The sequence below is a fragment of the Oncorhynchus nerka genome, linkage group LG20 (genome assembly GCF_034236695.1).
Source record: "Oncorhynchus nerka isolate Pitt River linkage group LG20, Oner_Uvic_2.0, whole genome shotgun sequence".
Lineage (NCBI taxonomy): Eukaryota > Metazoa > Chordata > Actinopteri > Salmoniformes > Salmonidae > Oncorhynchus > Oncorhynchus nerka.
Window position 1 is genome coordinate 54,674,312 of NC_088415.1, and position 22,083 is coordinate 54,696,394.

The 22,083-nt window shown below is 40.9% G+C and overlaps 1 protein-coding gene across 6 annotated transcripts in view; it reads right to left on the reverse strand.

The window, feature by feature from the left end:
• Positions 1 to 2,395: 2,395 nt before the first annotated feature.
• LOC115102793 (uncharacterized) overlaps positions 2,396 to 22,083 on the reverse strand; it is a 36,157-nt gene continuing 16,469 nt past the window's right edge. For 2 of the 6 annotated variants that reach the window (XM_029623090.2, XM_029623094.2), the window contains 20 exons: positions 17,350 to 17,421; positions 17,190 to 17,252; positions 17,046 to 17,117; positions 16,669 to 16,746; positions 16,512 to 16,583; positions 16,294 to 16,368; positions 14,666 to 14,743; positions 10,474 to 10,524; positions 10,280 to 10,357; positions 9,944 to 10,021; positions 9,795 to 9,854; positions 9,586 to 9,666; positions 9,279 to 9,332; positions 7,981 to 8,058; positions 7,708 to 7,767; positions 5,767 to 5,829; positions 5,011 to 5,085; positions 4,779 to 4,821; positions 4,625 to 4,676; positions 2,396 to 4,474 (listed from right to left, as the gene is read on the reverse strand). In XM_029623090.2, coding sequence (XP_029478950.1) covers positions 3,508 to 4,474; positions 4,625 to 4,676; positions 4,779 to 4,821; positions 5,011 to 5,085; positions 5,767 to 5,829; positions 7,708 to 7,767; positions 7,981 to 8,058; positions 9,279 to 9,332; positions 9,586 to 9,666; positions 9,795 to 9,854; positions 9,944 to 10,021; positions 10,280 to 10,357; positions 10,474 to 10,524; positions 14,666 to 14,743; positions 16,294 to 16,368; positions 16,512 to 16,583; positions 16,669 to 16,746; positions 17,046 to 17,117; positions 17,190 to 17,252; positions 17,350 to 17,421 — 2,250 coding nt within the window. In that variant the 3' untranslated portion in view covers positions 2,396 to 3,507. The remainder of the gene's footprint in view (positions 4,475 to 4,624; positions 4,677 to 4,778; positions 4,822 to 5,010; positions 5,086 to 5,766; positions 5,830 to 7,707; positions 7,768 to 7,980; positions 8,059 to 9,278; positions 9,333 to 9,585; positions 9,667 to 9,794; positions 9,855 to 9,943; positions 10,022 to 10,279; positions 10,358 to 10,473; positions 10,525 to 14,665; positions 14,744 to 16,293; positions 16,369 to 16,511; positions 16,584 to 16,668; positions 16,747 to 17,045; positions 17,118 to 17,189; positions 17,253 to 17,349; positions 17,422 to 22,083) is intronic. The other 4 variants (XM_029623093.2, XM_029623095.2, XM_029623091.2 and 1 more) reach the window with 3 other exon arrangements.

A 22,083-nucleotide genomic window follows, 5' to 3' on the forward strand; every position in this document is an offset into this window, starting at 1 on the left:
CGATACCGATTAATCTGTCATTATATATATATATACACACACACACACACACACATACATACTGTATATATTTGTAATGAAAATTACAACAATACTGAATGAACAATGAACACTTTTATTTTAACTTAATATAATACTTGAATAAATCTATTTAGTCTCAAATAAATAATGAAACATGTTCAATTTGATTTAAATAGTGCAAAAGCACAGTGTTGGAGAAGTAAGTAAAAGTGCAATATGTGTCATGTAAAAAAAGCTAACGTTTAAGTTCCTTGCTCAGAACATATGAGAGCTGGTGGTTCAATATTCCCAGTTCTTCAATATTCCCAGTTAAGACATTTTAGGTTTTAGTTATAATAGGAATTATGACTTGTCGACTTTCTCTCTATACCATTTGTATTTCATATACCTTTGACTTTTGGATGTTCTAATAGGCACTTTAGTATTGCCAGCCTAATCTCAGGAGTTGATAGGCTTGAAGTCATAAACAGCGCTGTGACTCAAGCATTGCTAAGAGCTGCTTGCAAATGCAGTAAAGTTTGAATGAATGCCTACGAGCCTGCTGCTGCCTACCACCGCTCAGTCAGACTGCTCTATCAAATATCAAATCATAGACTTAATTATAATATAATAAACACAGAAATACGAGCCTTTGGTCAGTAATATGGTCAAATTCTTTCAGTGAAATACGGAACCTTTCTGTATTTTATCGAACGGGTGGCAACCCTAAGTCTAAATACTGCTGTTATATTGCACAACCTTCAATGTTACAGTTGAAGTCGGAAGTTTACATACACCTCAGCCAAATACATTTAAACTCAGTTTTTCACAATTCCTGACATGTAATCCTAGTAAAAATTCCCTGTTTGGGGTCAGTTAGGATCACCACTTTATTTTAAGAAGGTGAAATGTCAGAATAATAGTTGAGAGAATTATTTATTTCAGGTTTTATTTCTTTCATCACATTCCCACTGGGTCAGAAGTGTACATACACTCAATTAGTATTTAGTAGCATTGCCTTTAAATTGTTTAACTTGGGTCAAATGTTTCGAGTAGCCTTCCACAAGCTTTCCACAATAAGTTGGGTGAATTTTGTCCCATTCCTCCTGACAGAGCTCGTGTAACTGAGTCAGGTTTGTAGGCCTCTTTGCTCACACATGCTTTTTCAGCTCTGCCCACACATTTTCTATAGGATTGAGGTCAGGGCTTTGTGATGGCCCCTCCAATACCTTGACTTTGTTGTCCTTAAGCCATTTTGCCACAACTTTGGATGTATATGCTTGGGGTCATTGTCCATTTGGAAGACCCATTTGCGACCAAGCTTTAACTTCCTGACTGATGTCTTGAAATGTTGCTTCAATATATCCACATCATTTTCCTACCTCATGATGCCATCTACTTTGTGACGTGCACCAGTCCCTCCTGCAGCAAAGCACCCCAACAACATGATAATGCCACCCCCGTGCTTCATGGTAGGGATGGTGTTCTTCGGCTTGCAAGCCTCCCCCTTTTTCCTCCAAACATAACGATGGTCATTATGACCAAACAGTTCTATATTTGTTTCATCAGACTAGAGGACATTTCTCCAAAAAGTACGATCTTTGTCCCCTTGTGCAGTAGCAAACCATAGTCTGGCTTTTTTATGGCAGTTTTGGAGCAGTGGCTTCTTCCTTGCTGAGCGGCCTTTCAGGTTATGTTGATATAGGACTCTTTTTACTGTGGATATAGATACTTTTGTACCTGTTTCCTCCAGCATCTTCACAAGGTCCTTTGTTGTTGTTCTGTGATTGATTTGCACTTTTCGCACCGAAGTCTAGGAGACAGAACGCGTCTCCTTCCTGAGCAGTATGACGGCTGCGTGGTCCCATGGTGTTTATACTTGCGTACTGTTGTTTGTACAGATGAACGTGGTACCTTCAGGCGTTTGGAAATTGCTCCCAAGGATGAACCAGACTTGTTAGAGAAATTAGAGTTAGTAAATGAAAACAACACACTTGCCTTTGCCTCTTCCCTGCAGCCACTAAATAAATGGCTTACCTTTGCCTTTCAAGTGCAGCGCATACAGGGTAGCCTAGTGGTTAGAGCGTTGGACTAGTAACCGGAAGGTTGCAAGTTCAAACCCCCGAGCTGACAAGGTACAAATCTGTCGTTCTGCCCCTGAACAGGCAGTTAACCCACTGTTCCTAGGCCGTCATTGAAAATAAGAATTTTTCTTAACTGACTTGCCTAGTTAAATAAAGGTAAAATATACAGCCTACCACCTTGCCACAGCAAACATTACTATGGAGGTCAATTTGACAAATGAGCTCAGCTATTTGTCAAACAAATACAATATCAAAGGCCTATTGACACAGCAGCACTGGCAGAAAGAAAGAAATGTCTGCAACCCTGTTCATGGAATTCAAAGAACTGTATGTTAACAACTGTATGTTGACAAATGTTAACATACATTTCAAAGTTTATTGGCAACTTATTACATTTCATATATCTTTAAATAAATACAAAAAAACGACTAAAGTTGACCAATGAAAAATGACAACAAAAATATACTAGAATTAAAGCTAGAATCCTTCTATGAAACAATAAACAAATTGGCCAGCCTGCCTCTGTTTTGGTTAAAGCTGAGAGATGAGCCTGGACATATGTACCCACTCTCAAATTCATAGATGGAGCTAAAGATGCAAGGACTGACCATCCATGACATCAAACGTATAGTTTTAACCCGAGACAGGGAAATAGAATAATCCTAAAGTGCTTGAAAGGCATCATATAAATGAGGAAGGCACGCAACAGTAATAGAACATATTAGACTTGATAAAAACCTGAATGTTTCAATATGAACTAATATTCCTCTACCAACCTAAAAAATAAAACAAAGCAATGTAACAAGCAATAGTCTTAGGAATCAAATAGTGACTAAACCCATACCCTTCATACTGTAAATACATAGCCTATGAATAATCTAAACCATCAAAATACGTATTTGGCTGAACTTGAAAATATTATATTTCGCTTTTACATTTGGCTCTAAGGAAAGACTGTTAGCATGATCCCTTCAATAATGTGCCTGAGAATGTATTTTTAACATTTTGTAACCTCATTTCATAATTTGCATCTCTGAACAGTTTCCTGCCACCACGAACAAATTGCTTTAGCTCACAACCCTTACGTTTCATAAAGTACTGTAGATAATGTTGTCAAGACAGGCTCAATGCACACATCTACAATTACAAAATGTGGACATGGGCTTGTCGTACAACATATAATTTCCCCAGATATTACAGAGAGTTTTAATAATAATTCTTCACCCTAGCCAGTGGTGACTGGTGATGTCATCTTTTCACCTGCCTATGCGCAGTCTATGTCAAACAAAAGTTTCAGGCATTGGTGCTTGTGCCATCAAAGAGAGACATATGAATCATAGCCTCAGAGTTCCAGCTTCGAGTCGTTTCAATGCTGACAGGATAGTTTGTGTAGTTGTAGAGATGGGTTGGAATGAAGTACAGTTTAGGCTTTGCTGGTCTTTTGGCTGTTATCTGCAGTATTGCTGTTATCAACAATGCTTTTGCTGTCAGAAGTTTTATAATTGTCTGTGTCGTCATCACTGTCCAGCTTTTTCCGATTATTGGTACTGTCTGGGGTGTTGGTGCCATTGGTGTTGTCTGGATCTGTGGACTGCAGCTCAACCCGTATGCCATTAAGCTCCACCAGTCCATCATGCAGCTGGGTCGCCACCTCCCTGATCTTGGCTGCAAACTCAGACTTGGCTCCCTTCTTCAGCTCCTTGGAGTCCTTGGCCACAAAGTAGATGTCCATGCCCACAAAGAGGCCGGTGAGCACTCCGGTGGCCATGCTGGCAATCTGGACAGCCCTGGCCGCGGTGCTGCCAGCCACGTTGGCTATCTGCACCACACGCATGATCTCGTTGGCGTTGATGAGGATGGCCTTCCCAGCCATGGCACCGTCCTCATAGATGTTGTTGAGGCCCGGGAAGTCACGGTTGTACGCATGCTTCTTCATCTTCAGCAGATCGAACCTGCGCAGGCTCTCTATCCCTTGCTTGATGAACAGCATGCACTTGTTGATGTCGGTCATCTTCTTCTGGTAGTCCGTCACGATGGCCTCCACCTTCTTACGGTCCATGGAGTTGTTGACCGTGTTGGAGAGTCCAGCTCCGGCTGAGGTCAGACCGCCCGCTGTGGCCACGCTCAGTCCCACCGCTGTGATGATCAGGGAGGTTCCCATGGTGACAGGGGCCAGGGCGAGGCCTACAATGGTACACACGCCTCCTACAGCGCTGGTGGAGCCGCCAGTGATTTGGGCGATCTTGGTCTTCTTGTTGAAGCAGTCGAGGGCATCTGCGATGCTGTTCAGGTCAATGACGTGCTGCCACAGGCTCTCTGCACGCTCTGAGAACAGCTTGTTGAACACACGGATACCTTTCTGCACCTTCTCAGCTGTCACTGCAAACGCCCTGGAAAACGAGTTCATATAACCATCATCAATGCTTACTACAGTGTGACCCAGGGGCTTACTACTGTTTACCCAGGGGCTTTATAACAAGGCTCTTCTGTATGTGTGTGTGCCTGTACACAAAGTGAGACTCAACTATAGCATCACTTACTTGGCCTCCTCTTTTTCAGTCAAGTCATCATCTTGAGGCATGTCTTCCCACTCTGTAGCAAAATAAAAATGGCATAATTTGGATGAAGTGTGTGTGTGTGTGTGTGTGTGTGTGTGTGTGTGTGTGTGTGTGTGTGTGTGTGTGTTGGACTCACGCTCCACTGTGCCCCACCAGTCCATCAGGCCATCCATATCCTGCTGAGAGACATTTCTCTAAGTCAGCTTTGAATCGCCACTTTAGAAACTCCATACTTTTCAATCAAAAATCCATTGCAATCAAATGCAAAACTCGATGGCAGTTAGCAGTCAGTGAGAGGAAACCAAGTTTGAAAAGTAATCTTAAAGAGTACAAATTGACATTATTTAGCATTGTTTACAGCAACCAACCTGCTCCTCTGGCTCTGCCGGATTAACACGGAATTCTTCCAATTGGTCGAATAAAGATTTATTTCCACCGTCATTCTGAGATAGGAAGGGGGCAAGGGGGTGATGAATACATGCTGTTATGTACTGTAGGTCTGTCTATACATTTAACACAGTAGAGAAACATAGAATATGTCTTGGCAAAACAATGTTTGTCATGCCATGGTAGCAACATTGTACTGAGGGATACAGGAGAATGATACAGAGATCACATTCACAGGCCGAAAATGAAAATAGAAAATGTGTGGACAATTTCAGATTACAGACAGAAAGAGGGAAATGGTGCATACTAGCTCTGCTGTTTTGCAGAAGTGGGACATTCAAATCTTCCTGGGTTCAAAGAACAAGGAAGCAAGGGAACAAGTTTGGGCACATAGCAATCTAATCTAATCCGCAGTGGAAAGGAATTGGCACAACAATCTGGGAGTGGTGGTGTGGGTGGCAGTTAGGTAGGTAGAGAAAGAAATAAAAAGAACAGGAGAGAACAAAACACCACTTGAACATAATGTTCTTAGTTAGGAGTCAAAGGGCTAGAAAAAGAACCGAGTCATCTAATGGATCAGCCAATGTGACGGCCATTTTGCAATCCTGGACAACTTTTCAGTCTGCCAGCCGTGACAGTCAAGCCTTCAGATACAAAAACTAAACCTAGGTATCCATTATAACGGTACCGGTATGTGGAAGAACAGTGTTAGAAGGAGGATCTTGGAGTAGAGTTACCTCTTTTGAGTCACTGCCTGTAGCTCCCGGCTGGGTTTCAACCTTCTTCGGCATGGCTTTACCCTGAAACAGACACTCTGTTAAAAGGTGGAATCCATAGCAGTGAAACTGCCACGCTGTTTGCTATATTACAACAACAAAGACGTTACCTCAAACAACATAATTTTCTTTTTTTCCCCCTCATCAATCCACACGCGATACAACAGCAGAGAATGTAGTAGATGTTTTACAATGATGCTGGATGCTCATTTCCTCAAAACAAAAACTATAAGAAATGCACTTAGGGGCAAGTGGCACTGTTTCAAATGTAATCAAATAGAAAAACTTTTACTCTACAGTATTATACAGTTTTCCCACAACGCAACCATAACATATAGTGCCTTCGGAAAGTATTCATACCCCTTCACTTTTCTCACATTTTGTTACGTTGCAGCCTTATTCTAAAATGGATTCAATTGTTTTTTCCCCTCATCAATCCACACACAATACCCTATAATGACAAAGCAAAAACAGGTTTTTAGACATTTTTGCTAATTTATAAAAAATGTGCATAAGTATATTCAGAACCTTTACTCAGTACTTTGATGAAGCACCTTAGGCAGCATTTACAGCCTCGAGTCCTCTTGGGTATGACACTACAGACTTGGCACACCTGTATTTGGGGAGTTTCTCCCATTTCTCTCTGCAGATCATCTCAAGCTCTGTCAGGTTGGATGCTGCACAGCTATTTTCAGGACTCTCCAGCGATGTTCGATCAGGTTTAAGTCCGGGCTCTGGCTGGGCCAATCAAGGACATTCAGAGACTTGTCCCAAAGCCACTCCTGCATTGTCTTGGCTGTGTGCTTAAGGTTATTGTCCTGTTGGAAGGTGAACCTTCGCCCCAGTCTGAGGTCCTGAGAGCTCTGGAGCAGGTTTCTATCAAGGATCTCTCTGTACTTTGCACCATTCATCTTTGCCTCGATACTGACTAGTCTTCCAGTCCCTGTCACTGAAAAACATCCCCACAGCATGATTTTGCCACCACCATGCTTCCCTGTAGGGATGCTGCCAGGTTTCCTCCAGACGTGACGCTTGGCATTCAGGCCAAAAAGTTCAATCTTGTTTCATCAGACCAGAGAATCTTGTTTCTCGTGGTCTGAGAGTCTTTAGTTTCCTTTTGGTAAGCTCCAAGCGGGCTGTCATGTGCCTTTTACCGAGGAGTGGCTTCCGTCTGGCCACTCTACCATAAAATACCTGGTTGGTAGAGTGCTGCAGAGATGGTTGTCCTTCTGGAAGGTTCTCTGATCTCCACAGAGGAACTCTAGAGCTCTGTCAGAGTGACCATCAGGTTCTTGGTAAAAGTCTTGGTGGTTCCAAACTTCTTCCAATTAAGAATGATGGAGGCCTCTGTCTTCTTGGGGACCTTCAATGCTGCAGAAATGTTTTGGTACCCTTCTCCAGATCTGTGTCTCGACAAAATCCTGTCTCGCAGCTCTACGGACAATTCCTGTGGGACCTTAACGACAGGTGTGTGTGCCTTTCCAAATCATGTCCAATCAATATAATTTACCACAGGTGGAGTCCAATCAAGTTGTAAAAACATCTCAAGGATGATCAATGTAAACAGGATGCACCGGAGCTCAATTTCAAGTCTCAAAGGAAATGGTCTGAATACTTATGTAAATAAGGTTTATATGTTTTTCATTTCTAATACATTTGCAAACATTTCTAAAAACCTGTTTTCACTTTGTCATTATGTGGTATTGTGTGTAGATTGCTGAGGATTTTTTAAAATTATTTAATCCATTTTAGAATAAGGCTGTAACATAAAAAAAGTAAAGGGGTTTGAATACTTTCCGAAGGCACTGTACATATTGTAAACCCAGACACAAACTATGGTTAACACCTGGAGGAAGTGAAACGTAGTGTACACAATATGATGGGAGCTCATTTACATGTTACCTTGCCTCCTGCACCGCGTGGCATGAACGGATTGTGTCGCCTAGGTTTTCTCATCTTGGCCTAAGAACAATAGAATAAAACAATATACATGAATTCAAAGGGAAAGTAAAGGGAAGTGAGAAACACTGAGAAAATCTGGAAAATACCAGCATTTTGTAATGGAATAATAACAAACTAAATTAAAGCGAAACCCTGATATTTGCAAGATTGCATGGCCACAGTAAGGAACACTGGTCTAGTGGAAGCTGTGCTATCCGTAGGGTTAACCATCACCTCTCCGTCCTTGTCTTCTCCCTCCTCCTTTTCCCCAGTGAGGAGAGATTCACCCTCTTTAAGATCATCAGATTGGTCCTGAAATAACCAACAAACAAATGTCATTCCGATAGATTGTCAGGCAAAATCATATTACAGAAAATATGACAGAGTAAGAGTGTGTGTGTGTGTGAGTCTCTGTGTGTGCTTCACTTGTGGGCTTGTATTACTATCGTCGTGGGTACCGGAAATTCCCACAAAGATAGCAAAACAAAAGTTTCTCCCTTGTGGGGACATTTCCCAGGTTTCCACAAGAACAAAGTCTATTTTAGGCTTAGGGGTTAGGTTTAGGGTTAGTGTAGAATAGTGGACCCAGAGTAGCCAAGGGAGGTGATAGGTGGGAATGAGGAGGAGCCATGGTAGAAAAATAGCACTTGATTTATTGCAAATGTAGGATTTTAGGAAACATGGCTTGACAAACAGTTGTCCATAGCAGCAACATTCAGGATATGAAAACTCACAAAAATGACAGATGACGGCGAGTCTAAAGCTCAGTCCTTCAATAGGGTTCCTACTGCAGCAAAAACCGAGGCCTAAATGCTAAACGGCATAACTAGGGATTTACCCCATTTCTAGCTCTAAACAGAGCCTACAGCTCAACAGCTAAACTCAACTGACTGTACACACAGGACGCAACAAACAAACTGCTATGGAGCATATTGTAAAATGGTGTTACACTCCAAGTTGATAAGAAAAGGACAGCATTTACACATTAGCACAAATGCCCATAATGATTAACCAATGCGAATGTACTGTACATTTAATCCGTTGAATGTTACTTTGTTAATTAGACCGGGAAATACTATGGAAAACACGATTTACGTTAATTGCATTAATTAGTTTAAATGACCATATTTGGTCAACTACACTTTAGTTGAAAAGACAGAGCTACATTAAATAGAATATGATTCAGGGAGACTGAAAGCATGGGTGAACTAAGCACTCAACTGGAGCAATCAACTCATTAAAAACAATTAAGGTCAGGCACACCTAAACTGGTGGATAACTACGGTATGCATGGCAATGGACTAGTGCACTTTATCCAAACCACACATGTAGACACTTAAGCATTTGAGATAATATAAACTTCATCACTATTTTAAAATGGTGATGAGGCCAGTGAAAGGCAGCCTCATCAAAGTTAGAGTTAGGGTTAGCGGTTAAGGTTAGGTTTAGGGGTTAAGGAAAATAGGATTTTGAATGGAAATAAATTGTAGGTTCCCACAAGGGTAGTTGTGTGTGTGTGTGTGTGTGTGTACCTGATTGTCTTTTTGATTTTTTTGCTGACCAAGTCTGGCTGGTATGTTAATCTCCTGGAATCAGAAGACAAAGTCCTCCTGTACTGCTGCATTTAGAAAGGCAACCCAATTCTGATCTACTTTTGACCAATCACATCAGATCTTTTCACATCAGACCTACTTCAGATCTGAATGGTCAAAAGACCTATGGCAATTAGTGAAAAAAATATCCGAATTGGGCAGCCTGTCTAAACACAGCCTATGAGCCACCATTACACAGGACAACTGATAGATACAGATAATTTAGATATGAATATCAATCGCCTACCTCTTCTGTAGGTCTGGGAGGAACCTCTGGAGTTTCAGCAGTTTTCTCCGTCCTCTCTCTCGGGATCATATTCCTGTTAGCCTGAATTAGCAAGAAGGACAAATATAGTCACTCGAACCTGTGCATTAATTTACAGAGATACGGGTTCGCTACATACAGATGTTATTACACATACATCAACAAATTAACATGACTGGTGTAAACCGCACCTGATTTTCACCCATCTCTCTCTTCTTCAGTTGGTCATGTAAGGCTGTACCCTTCAGCTCCTGTTGAGGAGAAGTGACAGACAATCTTAGCAGAGAAGTTATAAAATTAGACATACGGTGAGGAGGAGCAGTTTGATCTGTTTGCCTACCTCTTCAGTGGGTCTAGGAGCAACTGCTGGCATTTCAGTTCCTTCCTTCCTATCTCTCTGGATAAGATTGCTTTTGACCTGACAAGGACACACACAGTCACTCACTGTTCTGGTCCTGTTTTTTTTTTTGTGGGAGTTGGAGAGAAGCAAAGGCTGCTGGGAATGTGTGTGCCGTATAAATTATGTAACAAACTCAGTTTTTTATTTTATTTGAATGTTTATGTTGTCATATTAAAAATATACTCTATCAAAGGTAAGTAACAGTATATATTCAGCATTGAGATACCATATTGTAGAATTGAAGAGTACTGAAAGACATTCTACTAAAACGCTTACATCTTTGGCATTGGAATGTTTATCAGATGACATTAGTTTGTCCCTTGATCTTGATGTGTCTTCAGTCCTCTCCTTATCCTGCGATTGAAGGAATGTTATCAATCTCATCATAAATACCATTACTTGAAGCATAAAGAAGAATGAAAGGCTACTTGGTCAGACAGTCTAGTCATTTTTATACAGTAATGGATTACCTGAGTTGAGGAGTTAAATGGATTCCTGAACAGCTTCCCCATTATGCCACCCTAAAACAAAACAAGATTGAATAGCCATCAAACAGGCAAAGATCGAATCGTACTACACCGGCTCCGACGCTCGTCGGATATGGCAGGGCTTGCAAACCATTACAGACTACAAAGGGAAGCACAGCTGTCCTTTCCCACCTGGACAAAAGGAACACCAATGTGAGAATGCTATTCATTGACTACAGCTCAGCGTTCCAACACCATAGTGCCCTCAAAGCTCATCAATAAGCTAAGGACCCTGGGACTAAACACCTCCCTCTGCAACTGGATCCTGGACATCCTGACAGACCGCTCCCAGGTGGTAAGGGTCGGTAACAACACATCCGCCACGCTGATCCTCAACACAGTGGCCCCTCAGGGGTGAATGCTCAGTCCCCTCCTGTACTCCCTGTTCACTAATGACTGTATGCCCAGGTACGACTCCAACACCATCATTAAGTTTGCCGATGACGCAACAGTGGTAGGCCAGATCACCGACAACGACGCAACAGCCTATAGGGAGGAGGTCAGAGACCTGGGCGTGTGGTGCCAGGACAACAACCTCTCCCTCAACATGATCAAGACAAAGGAGATGATTGTAGATTACAGGAAAAGGAGGACAGAGAACACCCCCATTCTCATCGACAGGGCTGTAGTGGAGCAGGTTGAGAGCTGTATCCACATCACCAACAAACATGGTCCAAGCACACCAAGACAGTCGTGAAGAGGGCACGACAAAACCTATTCCCCCTCAGGAGACTGAAAAGATTTGGCATGGGTTCTCAGATCCTCAAAAGGTTCTATAGCTGCACCATCGAGGGCATCCTGACTAGAGGTCGACCGATTATGAATTTTCAACGCCGATACCGATTATTGGAGGACCAAAAAATCCGATACCTATTAAATCGGCCAATTTATTTTATTTGTAATAATGACAATTACAACAATACTGAATGAACACTTGTTTTACCCTAATATAATACATCAATAAAATCAATTTAGCCTCAAAGAAATAATGAAACATGTTCAAATTGGTTTAAATAATGCAAAAACAAAGTGTTGGAGAAGAAAGTAAAAGTGCAATATGTGCCATGTAAGAAAGCTAACGTTTAAGTTCCTTGCTCAGAACATGAGAACATATGAAAGCTGGTGGTTCCTTTTAACATGAGTCTTCAATATTCCCAGGTAAGAAGTTTTAGGTTGTAGTTATTATAGGAATTATAGGACTATTTCTCTCTATACCATTTGTATTTCATTAACCTTTGACTATTGGATGTTCTTATAGGCACTTTAGCATTGCCAGTGTAACAGTATAGCTTCCGTCCCTCTCCTCGCTCCTCCCTGGGCTCGAACCAGCAACACAACGACAACAGCCACCCTCAAAGCAGCGTTACCCATGCAGAGCAAGGGAAACACCCACTCCAAGGCTCAGAGCAAGCGAGTGACGTTTGAAACGCTATTAGCGCGAGATAACTAGCCAGCCATTTCGCTTCGGTTACACCAGCCTCATCTCGGGAGTTGATATGCTTGAAATCATAAACAGTGCAATGCTTTGCTTGACACACAACAAAGAGCTGCTGGCAAAACACACGAAAGTGCTGTTTAAATGAATGTTTACGTGCCTGCTTCTGCCTACCACCGCTCAGTCAGATACTTAGATACTTGTATGCTCAGTCAGATTATACGCAACGCATAACACACTAAATAATATCTAGTAATATCATCAACCATGTGTAGTTAACTAGTGATTATGATTGATTGATTGTTTTTTTATAAGATAAGTTTAATGCTAGCTAGCAACTTACCTTGGCTTACTGCATTCGAGTAACAGGCAGTCAGTCTCCTTGTGGAGTGCAACAAGTGCAACAACAACTGTAAGGTTGCAAGATTGGATCCCCCGAGCTGACAAGGTTAAAATCTGTCATTCTGCCCCTGAACGAGGCAGTTAACCCACCGTTCCTAGGCCGACATTGAAAATAAGAATTTGTTCTTAACTGACTTTCCTAGTTAAATAAAGATTAAATAAAGGTGTAAAAAAATATATATATATCGGCAAAATCTGTCGACCTCTAATCCTGACTGGTTGCATCACTGCCTGGTATGGCAACTGCTCAGCCTCTGACCGCAAGGCACTACAGAGGGTAGTGCGAATGGACCAGTACATCACTGGGGCCAAGATTCCTGCCTTCCAGGACCTATATAACAGGTGGTATCAGAGGAAGGCCCTAAAAATGGTCAAAGACTCCAGCCACCCTAGTCATAGACCGTTCTCTCTGCTACCGCGCGGCAAGTGGTACCGGAGCGCCAAGTGTAGGTCCAAGAGGCTTCTAAATAGCTTCTACCCCCAAGCCATAAGACCCCTGAACATCTAATCAAATGGCTACCCAGACTATTTGCATTGCCCACCCTCTCCCCCTCTTTTACACCACTGCTACTCTCTGTTGTTATCATCTATGCATAGTCACTTTAATAACTCTACCTACATGTACATATAACCTCAACTAACCGGTGCCCCCGCACATTGACTCTGTACCGGTATCCCCCTGTATATAATCCCCCTGTATATAGTCTCGCTATTGTTATTTTACTGCTGCTCTTTAATTACTTGCTACTTTTATTTCTTATTCTTATCAGTATTTATTTAACTGCATTGTTGGTTAGGGGCTCGTAAGTAAGCATTTCACTGTAACCTGTTGTATTCAGAGCATGTGACTAATAAAATTTGATTTGATATAAACACGTATATCCTTCCCGCAAATCTGCATGGGTCTCTAAGTAAATAAGATACATCAATAATATCAATAAATCATAAAAAAAGGTACATTACATGACAAAAAGTATGTGGACACCTGCTCGTCAAACATCTCATTCCAAAATCATGGCCATTAATATGGAATTGGTCCCCCCTTTGCTGCTATAACAGCGTCAACACTTCTGTGTGGGGACTTTGTTCCATTCAGCCACAAGAGCATTAGTGAGGTCAAGCACTGATGTTGGGCAATTAGGCCTGGCTCGCAGTCGGCAACCATTTCTGTATGTACCTCGCTTTGTGCACGGGCATTGTCATGCTGAAACAGGGAAGGGCCTTCCACAAACTGTTGCCACAAAGTTGGAAGCACAGAATCATCTACAATGTCATTGTATGCTGTAGCGTTAAGATTTCCCTTCAGTGGAACTAAGGTGCCTAGCCTGAACAATGAAAAACAGCCCCAGACCATTATTCCTCATCCACCAAACTTCACAGTTGCACTATGCATTCGGTCAGGTAGAGTTCTCCTGGCATCCGCCAAACCCAGATTAGTCCGTTGAACTGCCAGATGGTGAAGCGTGATTCGTCACTCCAGTTCCACTGCTGTAGAGTCCAATTGCGGCGAGCTTTACACTACTCCAGCTAACGCTTGGCATTGCGCATGGTGATCTTAGGCTTGTTTGTGGCTGCTCGTCCATGGAAACCCATTTCATGAAGCTCCCGACAAACATTTATTGTGCTCACGTTGCTTCCAGAGACAGTTTGGAACTTGGTAGTGAGTGTTGCAACTGACAACAGGCGCTAGGCACTTCAGCACTCGGCTGTCCCATTCTGTGAGCTTGTGTGGCCTACCATTTCGTGGCTGAGCAGTTGTTGCTCCTAAATGTTTCCACTTCACAATAACAGCACTTACAGTTGACCGGGGCAACTCTAGCATGGCAGAAATTTGAGGAACTGACTAGTTGGAAAGCTGGCATCCTATGACGGTGCCACGTTGAAAGTCACTGAACTCTTCAGTAAGGCCATTTTACTGCCAATGTTTGTCTTTGGAGATTGCATGGCAGTGTGTTTGATTTGATGTACCTGTCAGCAACGCGTGAGGCTGAAATAGTCGAATCGACCATTTTAAAGGGATGTCCACATACTTTTGTATATATAGTGTATGTAAGGACTGGTGTAGGTTGGTGGGCAGGTTTTTTCTGATAAACTTTCATTGCTGGCTGAGAGATCATTGTTTGTAGAACGTTCGCCCTGACACACGCAGAGAGAGAACAAGTACCTTAGACTTGACCTGAACACTAAAGTTGTTATATGAAAAATAAATACTAAGTACGTTTTGAGAACTGAAGTTCCCAATTGAAGTATAAAGAGTACCAAAAATAGTACAAAAATAAACCCCACCAAAATCCTCACCTGCTTGGCTTCAAAGTGTTTGTCAGAAAAGGTGAGTTTCTCCCTAGAGCCTGATAGGTCTTCATCCCTTTCCTTATCCTGCAATAAAGTATAAAATGTCATCACTCATCAACATCAAAAGCATCTAGAGGAGTTAAAGCCTACTGGATGATATTGTTTAGTTGTCCTTTTTATATAGTAGGGTGTCCAATCAAAACTGTATATTTTGACCAATGTGTAGATAATCCTCTATGAAAACCAATGGTGCAAACCTCATGTCGTTATCATAATTCGTTCAAAAGCTATTAGAGTTTTTACCCTTGTAGGATGGCCAAAATTAGGGTGACTAACTCAATGGAGGACAGAAAAAAAACAGGTCAAAAATAAGGAAAATTTCACAGCTTTATGTCAGCTAAAGTTAAAACCCCAAAGCAGTTTTTGTCATTTTATTTTTAAATAAAAAGTATTCAGAAAGTATTTAGACCTAAAAACAGGTTTTTAGAAATGTTTGTAACATTTATTTTTAAAAATAAACAGAAATACGTGATGGTTCAGTTGAATTATTTTTCATAAAATTGATTTAAAAAACTGTTTTTTCTTCGTCATCATGGGTTATTGTCTGTAGATTGATGAGGGAAAAAAATATTTGATCAAGGCTGTAATGAAACAAAATGTGGAAAAATTGAAGGGGTCTGAATACTTTCAGAATGCTTTGTATGTCTAATAAGATCCCCATATGTGTTTATTTAATGAAAATAATTCCAAAATATATTTGCAATATTTTATTTCCCTGAGCCTCCTTTGGCCCTAGAAATGCTCAGTTTTGATCGTGTGGGCATCAGGAAACAAATTTGAAGATATTTACATACACAGCCCTGATAGGATGGTCTAGATCCACCCCCTTACCCAGATGAACAGTAATTGGTTTATTATAATCAGATCACATTACTTTCCAGTTGAACTCGTAATCTGTCTTCTTGAATCCGCAGGGCATAAAACAATATAGAGATATCAATTTTGAGACATGACATGTGGTATTTTCATATTTTAGTATACGCTTTTCATAGTAATGCAAAATTAATATGAAAAGCTTCTCACAAAAACAAGTGTATCTCAGTGAAATGTCAACGGAGCACTGAGCATACCCCAAGCGTTTTATTTTCAAATGCTTTTACATTTAATTCAGTTAGTGTCAAGCTAATTTAGCTTTTTGTGACCTGCAGAATTCTTTTTTGAAGACAACCCCCACAACATGTAATATCCTCAAAAGTTGTTGCGAGAAAGCTGCACCGCTCTGTCAACAGAGCTCGGTGCTTATTATCTGATGTAGTACATTAACGAAATCCGAATTTGTTGATATAATGTTCATCAAATGTTAGTGAAAGACCCCAATGAACAATTCAGAACATGAATCATCATATTTGTCTTGGTTAAATGTATTTTCTAACATAAGGAAGTAAAATTTAATCAAAGCTCGTTTTCACCGACTCTGGATAGAGTGGGTGGATACCCTACATATAGTAGGACTAACTGAGTCAAATAATTATACAGAGAATTAGTACAGGTACAAGCAAATAGTATAAATCAGCGTGAAGCAGAAATCATAAAAGTAAAATGAGGACTATGCTAAGTTTATGGGTAAGACTCGCCTTCGGGGTCTTTTCCGAGAGACTGGCAGTGCTGGCTGAGAGATCACTGTGAGTAGATAGGTCATCCAGATTACCCTAAAAGACACAAAGATGACAATATGCATTTTAGGTTTACCTGTGACTATCAATGTTGCCACGTGAAAAACTACTATTCCGTTACAAGGTTGTTTACAGTTTCTCTTAGGTAAACTATACCTCTGAAGAGACATCACACTCACCTGAGAATGTGTCCTAGTCCCCAGGGGCTTGGGGGATTTTCTAAACATTCCACTGAACACTCCCCCCTTCTCCTGTAAAATAAGGGCAGGTCAGTGGTGATCCTACTGTATGCCATTGGAAATAGTCAAATGAGGAATCTGTTAACTGAAGACAAACCTTAGTGTTGATGTTGACAATGAGACTGTCATCGCTGCCTCGCCTGGATGAAAGCTCACTGTCTGTTGACAAATGATCCTGAGACACAGTAAACAGTACATGTGTTCTAAAAATACATATACTTGTGCATAAAAACATTTGTCATACAATATCCTCCAATTACTGAAACATATCAGTTAAGATAATATACACTGAGTATACAAAACATTAAGGACACCTCTTTCCATGACACAGACTGACCAGGTGAATCCAAGTGAAAGCTACAGTATGATCCCTTATTGATGTCACTTGTTAAATCCACTTCAAATCAGTGTAGCTGAAGGGGAGGAGACAGGTTAAAGAAGGATTTTTAAGCCTTGAGACATGGACACACACACCTGAGCATGTGTTACATCTTGGGAAGGCTTGGGAGACTTCTTTAAAATTCCTTTGAACATCCCTCCTTTCTCCTGAAAAAAAAAGTAGGAGGCAAGTTGATAATTTTGCCCATTGATCAATCAATCCCCCAGCCTCACACATACCTTAGTGTTGTTGTTGAGGCTGACGTTGCTGGCTGAGAGCTCAGTGTTTACAGACAAATGATCCTATCAATAGGATGTATGTTAAGTCAATACAGTCAGACTTCATCAAATCAAGATGTAGATACATTGTAATAGTTTAATATATTGACATCATTATCACCTGCACAGGTACTGAGTGTTCTGCTGGTTTAGAGGATCTTTTGAACATCCCACTGAATTTTCCTCCTTTTTCCTGGGAAAGAGTGGGGTAAGAGTAGAAATCAATGACTGTATATATGAATGGACAAAGCCATCGATCACGTGACACCATTCATTCCTATTTAAAGACTCAATGGCTGTAGTCCAAACAAGTTAATTTTACCCCCTCAGCCGTCGCCCTAGCCACTTTCCCTTGGGGAGATCCCCGTCAAAATTGGATGCAGTTTGATTGCCAACTTAATTAAGTGGAGGTCCAATTCACAAACAAACATCGCCCCCTCGGCCCTCAAGTTAGAGTGAAGAACTTTGATAACTTGTTTGATAACTTTGATAACAAGACCCACAGTTTAATGCAAAATGTAGTTGTGTCAAACTCTGGTGGCCACGAAATGTCAAATGTAATCAACACTGCTGCATTTTCAGCATGTGAGACATAATTATGACGCTAGCTTGCTAAAGAAAATATATAGATGACATTGATTTTAGAGTTGGCAAATGAGAATGACTCAAATTGGCTTAGTCTCATAGGAAGGAGCCTATACAACGTAGCTAGCTTCATAAACATATTTTGTGTAATTCTGAAATGTATTGGAATAAATTACCAAAACTATAAAACTAGCTAGCCAGCTATGGGTAACTGTAGCTACCTAGATGACAGGAGTGATAGCTAGCTACGTTAGCTTGCTAGGTACATTAATAGCTTTAGGTTGCTTCTCCGATCATCACTCTCCCTCGCTTGAGCAAGGGACATTTGAAGTACACTCGGATGTGACGATGTAAAACGCCATTCAAGGGCCGAGGGCTGTCTACTTTGCGTTTGGACTGCAGCCAATAGCGCATTGAAGACAAATTAAATCAGTTAAGATTGCGTCTCATGGAGACATAACATGCTTCGTTTGAGCTACATCAGAAAGTGACGTTGCAGACTAGTTCAGTGCTGCACCCTCTCATTGAATAACTGAAGTTGAAGGCCGAATGAGGTACTGCAGGCTGCCCTTAGCAACTAAATTATCCATATAACTTAATCTGTGTGCAATTTTTAAAGAATCTGTTCAAGAACATACATCTAGTGTATTACAAGAAACAATTGGTACCACGATTGTCTTTGAATATATATATATATTTATTTTTTTACACGAAGATTGCAATTTTTCCATTCACTATAATGGGGATCCTGTTTTCCACTAAAGATACCTGCAGTACCGCTCAACAACCGTAACTTCAAAGACAGGGTCAGTAGTTCTCCCCTGGTAGAAATATATATTGTGTCACCATTTTTTAGGAAATCATGATGAAAGTGGACATTTTGGGCCCTTTTTAGACCTATACATGTCTCCTGTAAGACCCTATGATCTGTGAACCGTACATGATACAGACAACATCTTGGTGTCATTATACTCCTTATAGTGGGCTCTAACATATGGAGTAGGTCTAGATTCAGATTTTGTTTTTCACATTCATTTATTCAACATTCAAAATATGAATATCTCAAATGTACAACTTTTTTGTGTTAATTTCAAGACATTGTTTGGAACAATATACTCTACAAGTACATCAAATGTCCAGAGTTGGCTCTAGGCTAATTTTGAAGGTATGATACATTTTATGAACACCACCAACACAGTGAATGGGAAAATGGATTCAAAGGGAACTCCTTCTGCTGGTGATTGGCTGAATGTGCAATCCTAAAGGAGGGTTGTGATTGGTTAATGACTTATAGGGCTCCATTTTAACAAACCTAACGCAATGGTAAATCTAAGCACTGGTGGTAGCGCTATAGGTCCAGGTGTGTCAGAAATATTTTTGCTGATTTCACATCCATTATTATGAGCGCAATAGCTGGCGGTGGCGCAAAAGCTCTGGGTTTTGATGAATAAACAAGTTGTAGGTGTGAGGAGGACTTGGCCACTCACTGGCCAATCAAGGCTTTCCATGGCTTAATAATGCATGTTTTTGTCTCAAGTTCTGTAGGTCTTTGCATCGTCATCAACTCCAATTTGGCTGGGGGCACAGAATATTCTCATCCTAGTCCATTGTGGATTGATACTACACTCTGTTAAATTGCATAGGCTACAGTAAAGAGTGACAGCAAATGCAACAACAACAAAAAAACATGCAGTGTTTGCTCAATATGTTTGAAGTGTTGACAGTCAACAGTGTTGTAATAGTTTTTTTCAAGTTAAATGGAAAACAAGCAATTGTTACCGGAAAATAACTTCAATGTTTCCAAATACCAGTGTCACCAGATTATCTCATATCTCGTTCCATGGTGGGCATATAGTCTACATCAGGAGTGTCAAACTAATTCCATGGAGGGCCTAGTGTCTGCGGGCTTTTGCTTTTCCTTTCAATTAAGCCCTAGACAATGAGGTGAGGGGAGTTCCTTAGTTATTAGTGACCTTAATTCATTAATCAAGTACAAGGGAGGAGCGAAAACCCACAGACACACACCTTGGTGGAATGAGTTTACACGTGTGGCCTACATGGAAGTTTTTACACACATCCAAAATAATAACAGGAGCTGGCTACAATAACGTAATAGCCTACATGGATAAAAAGGGGATGTTTAGGTTCATGCTCTACAACATGCCGACCCTTGAACTAATCCAGGCACTTTCAATAAAGCTTTGCCTGTGCCATTAAGATTTACTTCAACGCCGCTGCCCGTCGGTTCAATCATGTCACCCGCTCCTCCGCTAAACACTTTATGGTCTATAGTTTTGACTACTTGGCAAATGGATTGGGCATGACCAAAAAAACTGCCTTCATTGAGAGGGGAAGCTATGCTTGGTTTTTAATGAAATTAAACAAAAAATGGTGAAAAAAACCCCCCCCATTTGATTTAGATCACTATTTTAAAGTGGCTGTTCCACTGGAAAAAGCACATCTCTCTCTAAATGTTCCATGTAAATGCATGGATGGGCACTGTTTGGCTGCTCACTTGAACTTTTAATAAAGTTGTAATTAAGAAAGGTCATGAGCTAAACACTTTATGGTCTATAGTTTTGTCAAAAATGACCAAAAAAACTGCCATAATCAACAAAAAATGGTGAAAAAAAAACATTTGTTTTCAATTTTTACAGGCACAAAAAAGCACATCTCTCTCTTGTTCCATGTGCATATGGGCACTGTGCGTCACGGTTGGAAAATCCATGCCATAATCAACGACGTTACTTTACCAGCTTTAGGCTGGTTTTAAATATCCCCACCAATGAAAACTGAAATTGGAACTTTGGCACACGGTTTTAAGGACACAGCTCAGATATTGCCACCCCTCTCACCTTAGCGCAAGCGAGCTTATATAAAACAGGTACATTATCAATCCTGGCGCTAGGGTTTGAAAATATACTGAACAAAAATATAAAAAACGCAACATACAATATTTTCAAAGATTTTACCGAATACAGATATGCATCTGTTGGTCACAGATATAGTATCTTCAACAAAAAGTGGTGGCGTGGATCAGAAAACCAGTCAGTATCTGGTGTGACCACCATTTGCATCATGCATCACGACACATCTCCTTTGCATAAAGTTGATCAGGTTGTTGATTGTGGCCTGTGGAATGTTGTCCCACTCCTCTTCAATGGCTGTGCAAAGTTGCTGGATGATGGCGGGAACTGGAACACGCTGTCGTACACGTCGATGCATGCTCAATGACATGCACCTCTCGTTACGGTATCTTTGTGCATTCAAATTGCCATCGATAAAATGCAATTGTGTTCATTGTCTGTAGCTTATGCCTGCCCATACTGTACCATGACCCAACCGCCAAACATGGGGCACTCTGTTCACAACGTGGACATCAGCGAACAGCTCCCCCGACACAACACCATACAGGTGGGTCTGCGGTTGTGAGGCTGGATGGACATACTGCCAAATTCTCTAAAATGACATTGGAAGTGGCTTATGATAGAGAAATGAACATCAAATTCTCTGGCAACAGCTCTGCTGGACATTCCTGCAGTCAGCATGCCAATTGCACGCTCCCTCAAAACTTGAGACATCTGTGGCATTGTGTTGTGGGACAAAACTGCACATTTTAGAGAAGCCTTTTATTGTCCCCAGCACAAGGTGCACCTGTGTAATGATCATGCTGTTTAACTTCTTATGGCTGGGGGGCAGTATTGAGTAGCTTGGATGAATAAATTGTCCAAAGTAAACGGCCTGCTCCTCAGTCTCAGTTGCTAATATATGCATATTATTATTAGTATTGAATAGGAAACACAAATGTTTCTAAAACTGTTTGAATGATGTCTGTGAGTATAACAGAACTCATATAGCAGGCAAAATCCTAAGGAGAAATCAAAACAAGAAGTGAGAAATCTGAGTTTAGTATGTATTCACCAGAGTCCAAAATGAAATCCCCTTGAGATATTAATGATGTTGCACTGCCTAGGGGTTCCACTAGATGTCAACCATCAATAGAAATTTGAATGAGACTTCTACGTTGTGGGACTGAATGAGAGCAGAATCTATCACGTGACTGGCAGTCAGCCATTTTCTGATCACGCTTATTCCTCATGGAACCCACTTGCGTTCTATTGCTCATGAAGACACCGAAGGAATACTCCGGTTGGAACTTTATTGAAGCTATATGTTAACATCCTAATTATTGATTCTGTACTTAGTTTGAAATGTTTCTTCGACCTGTAATATAACTTTAAAGTTTTTGTCCGATGCAACGCTGACCAGA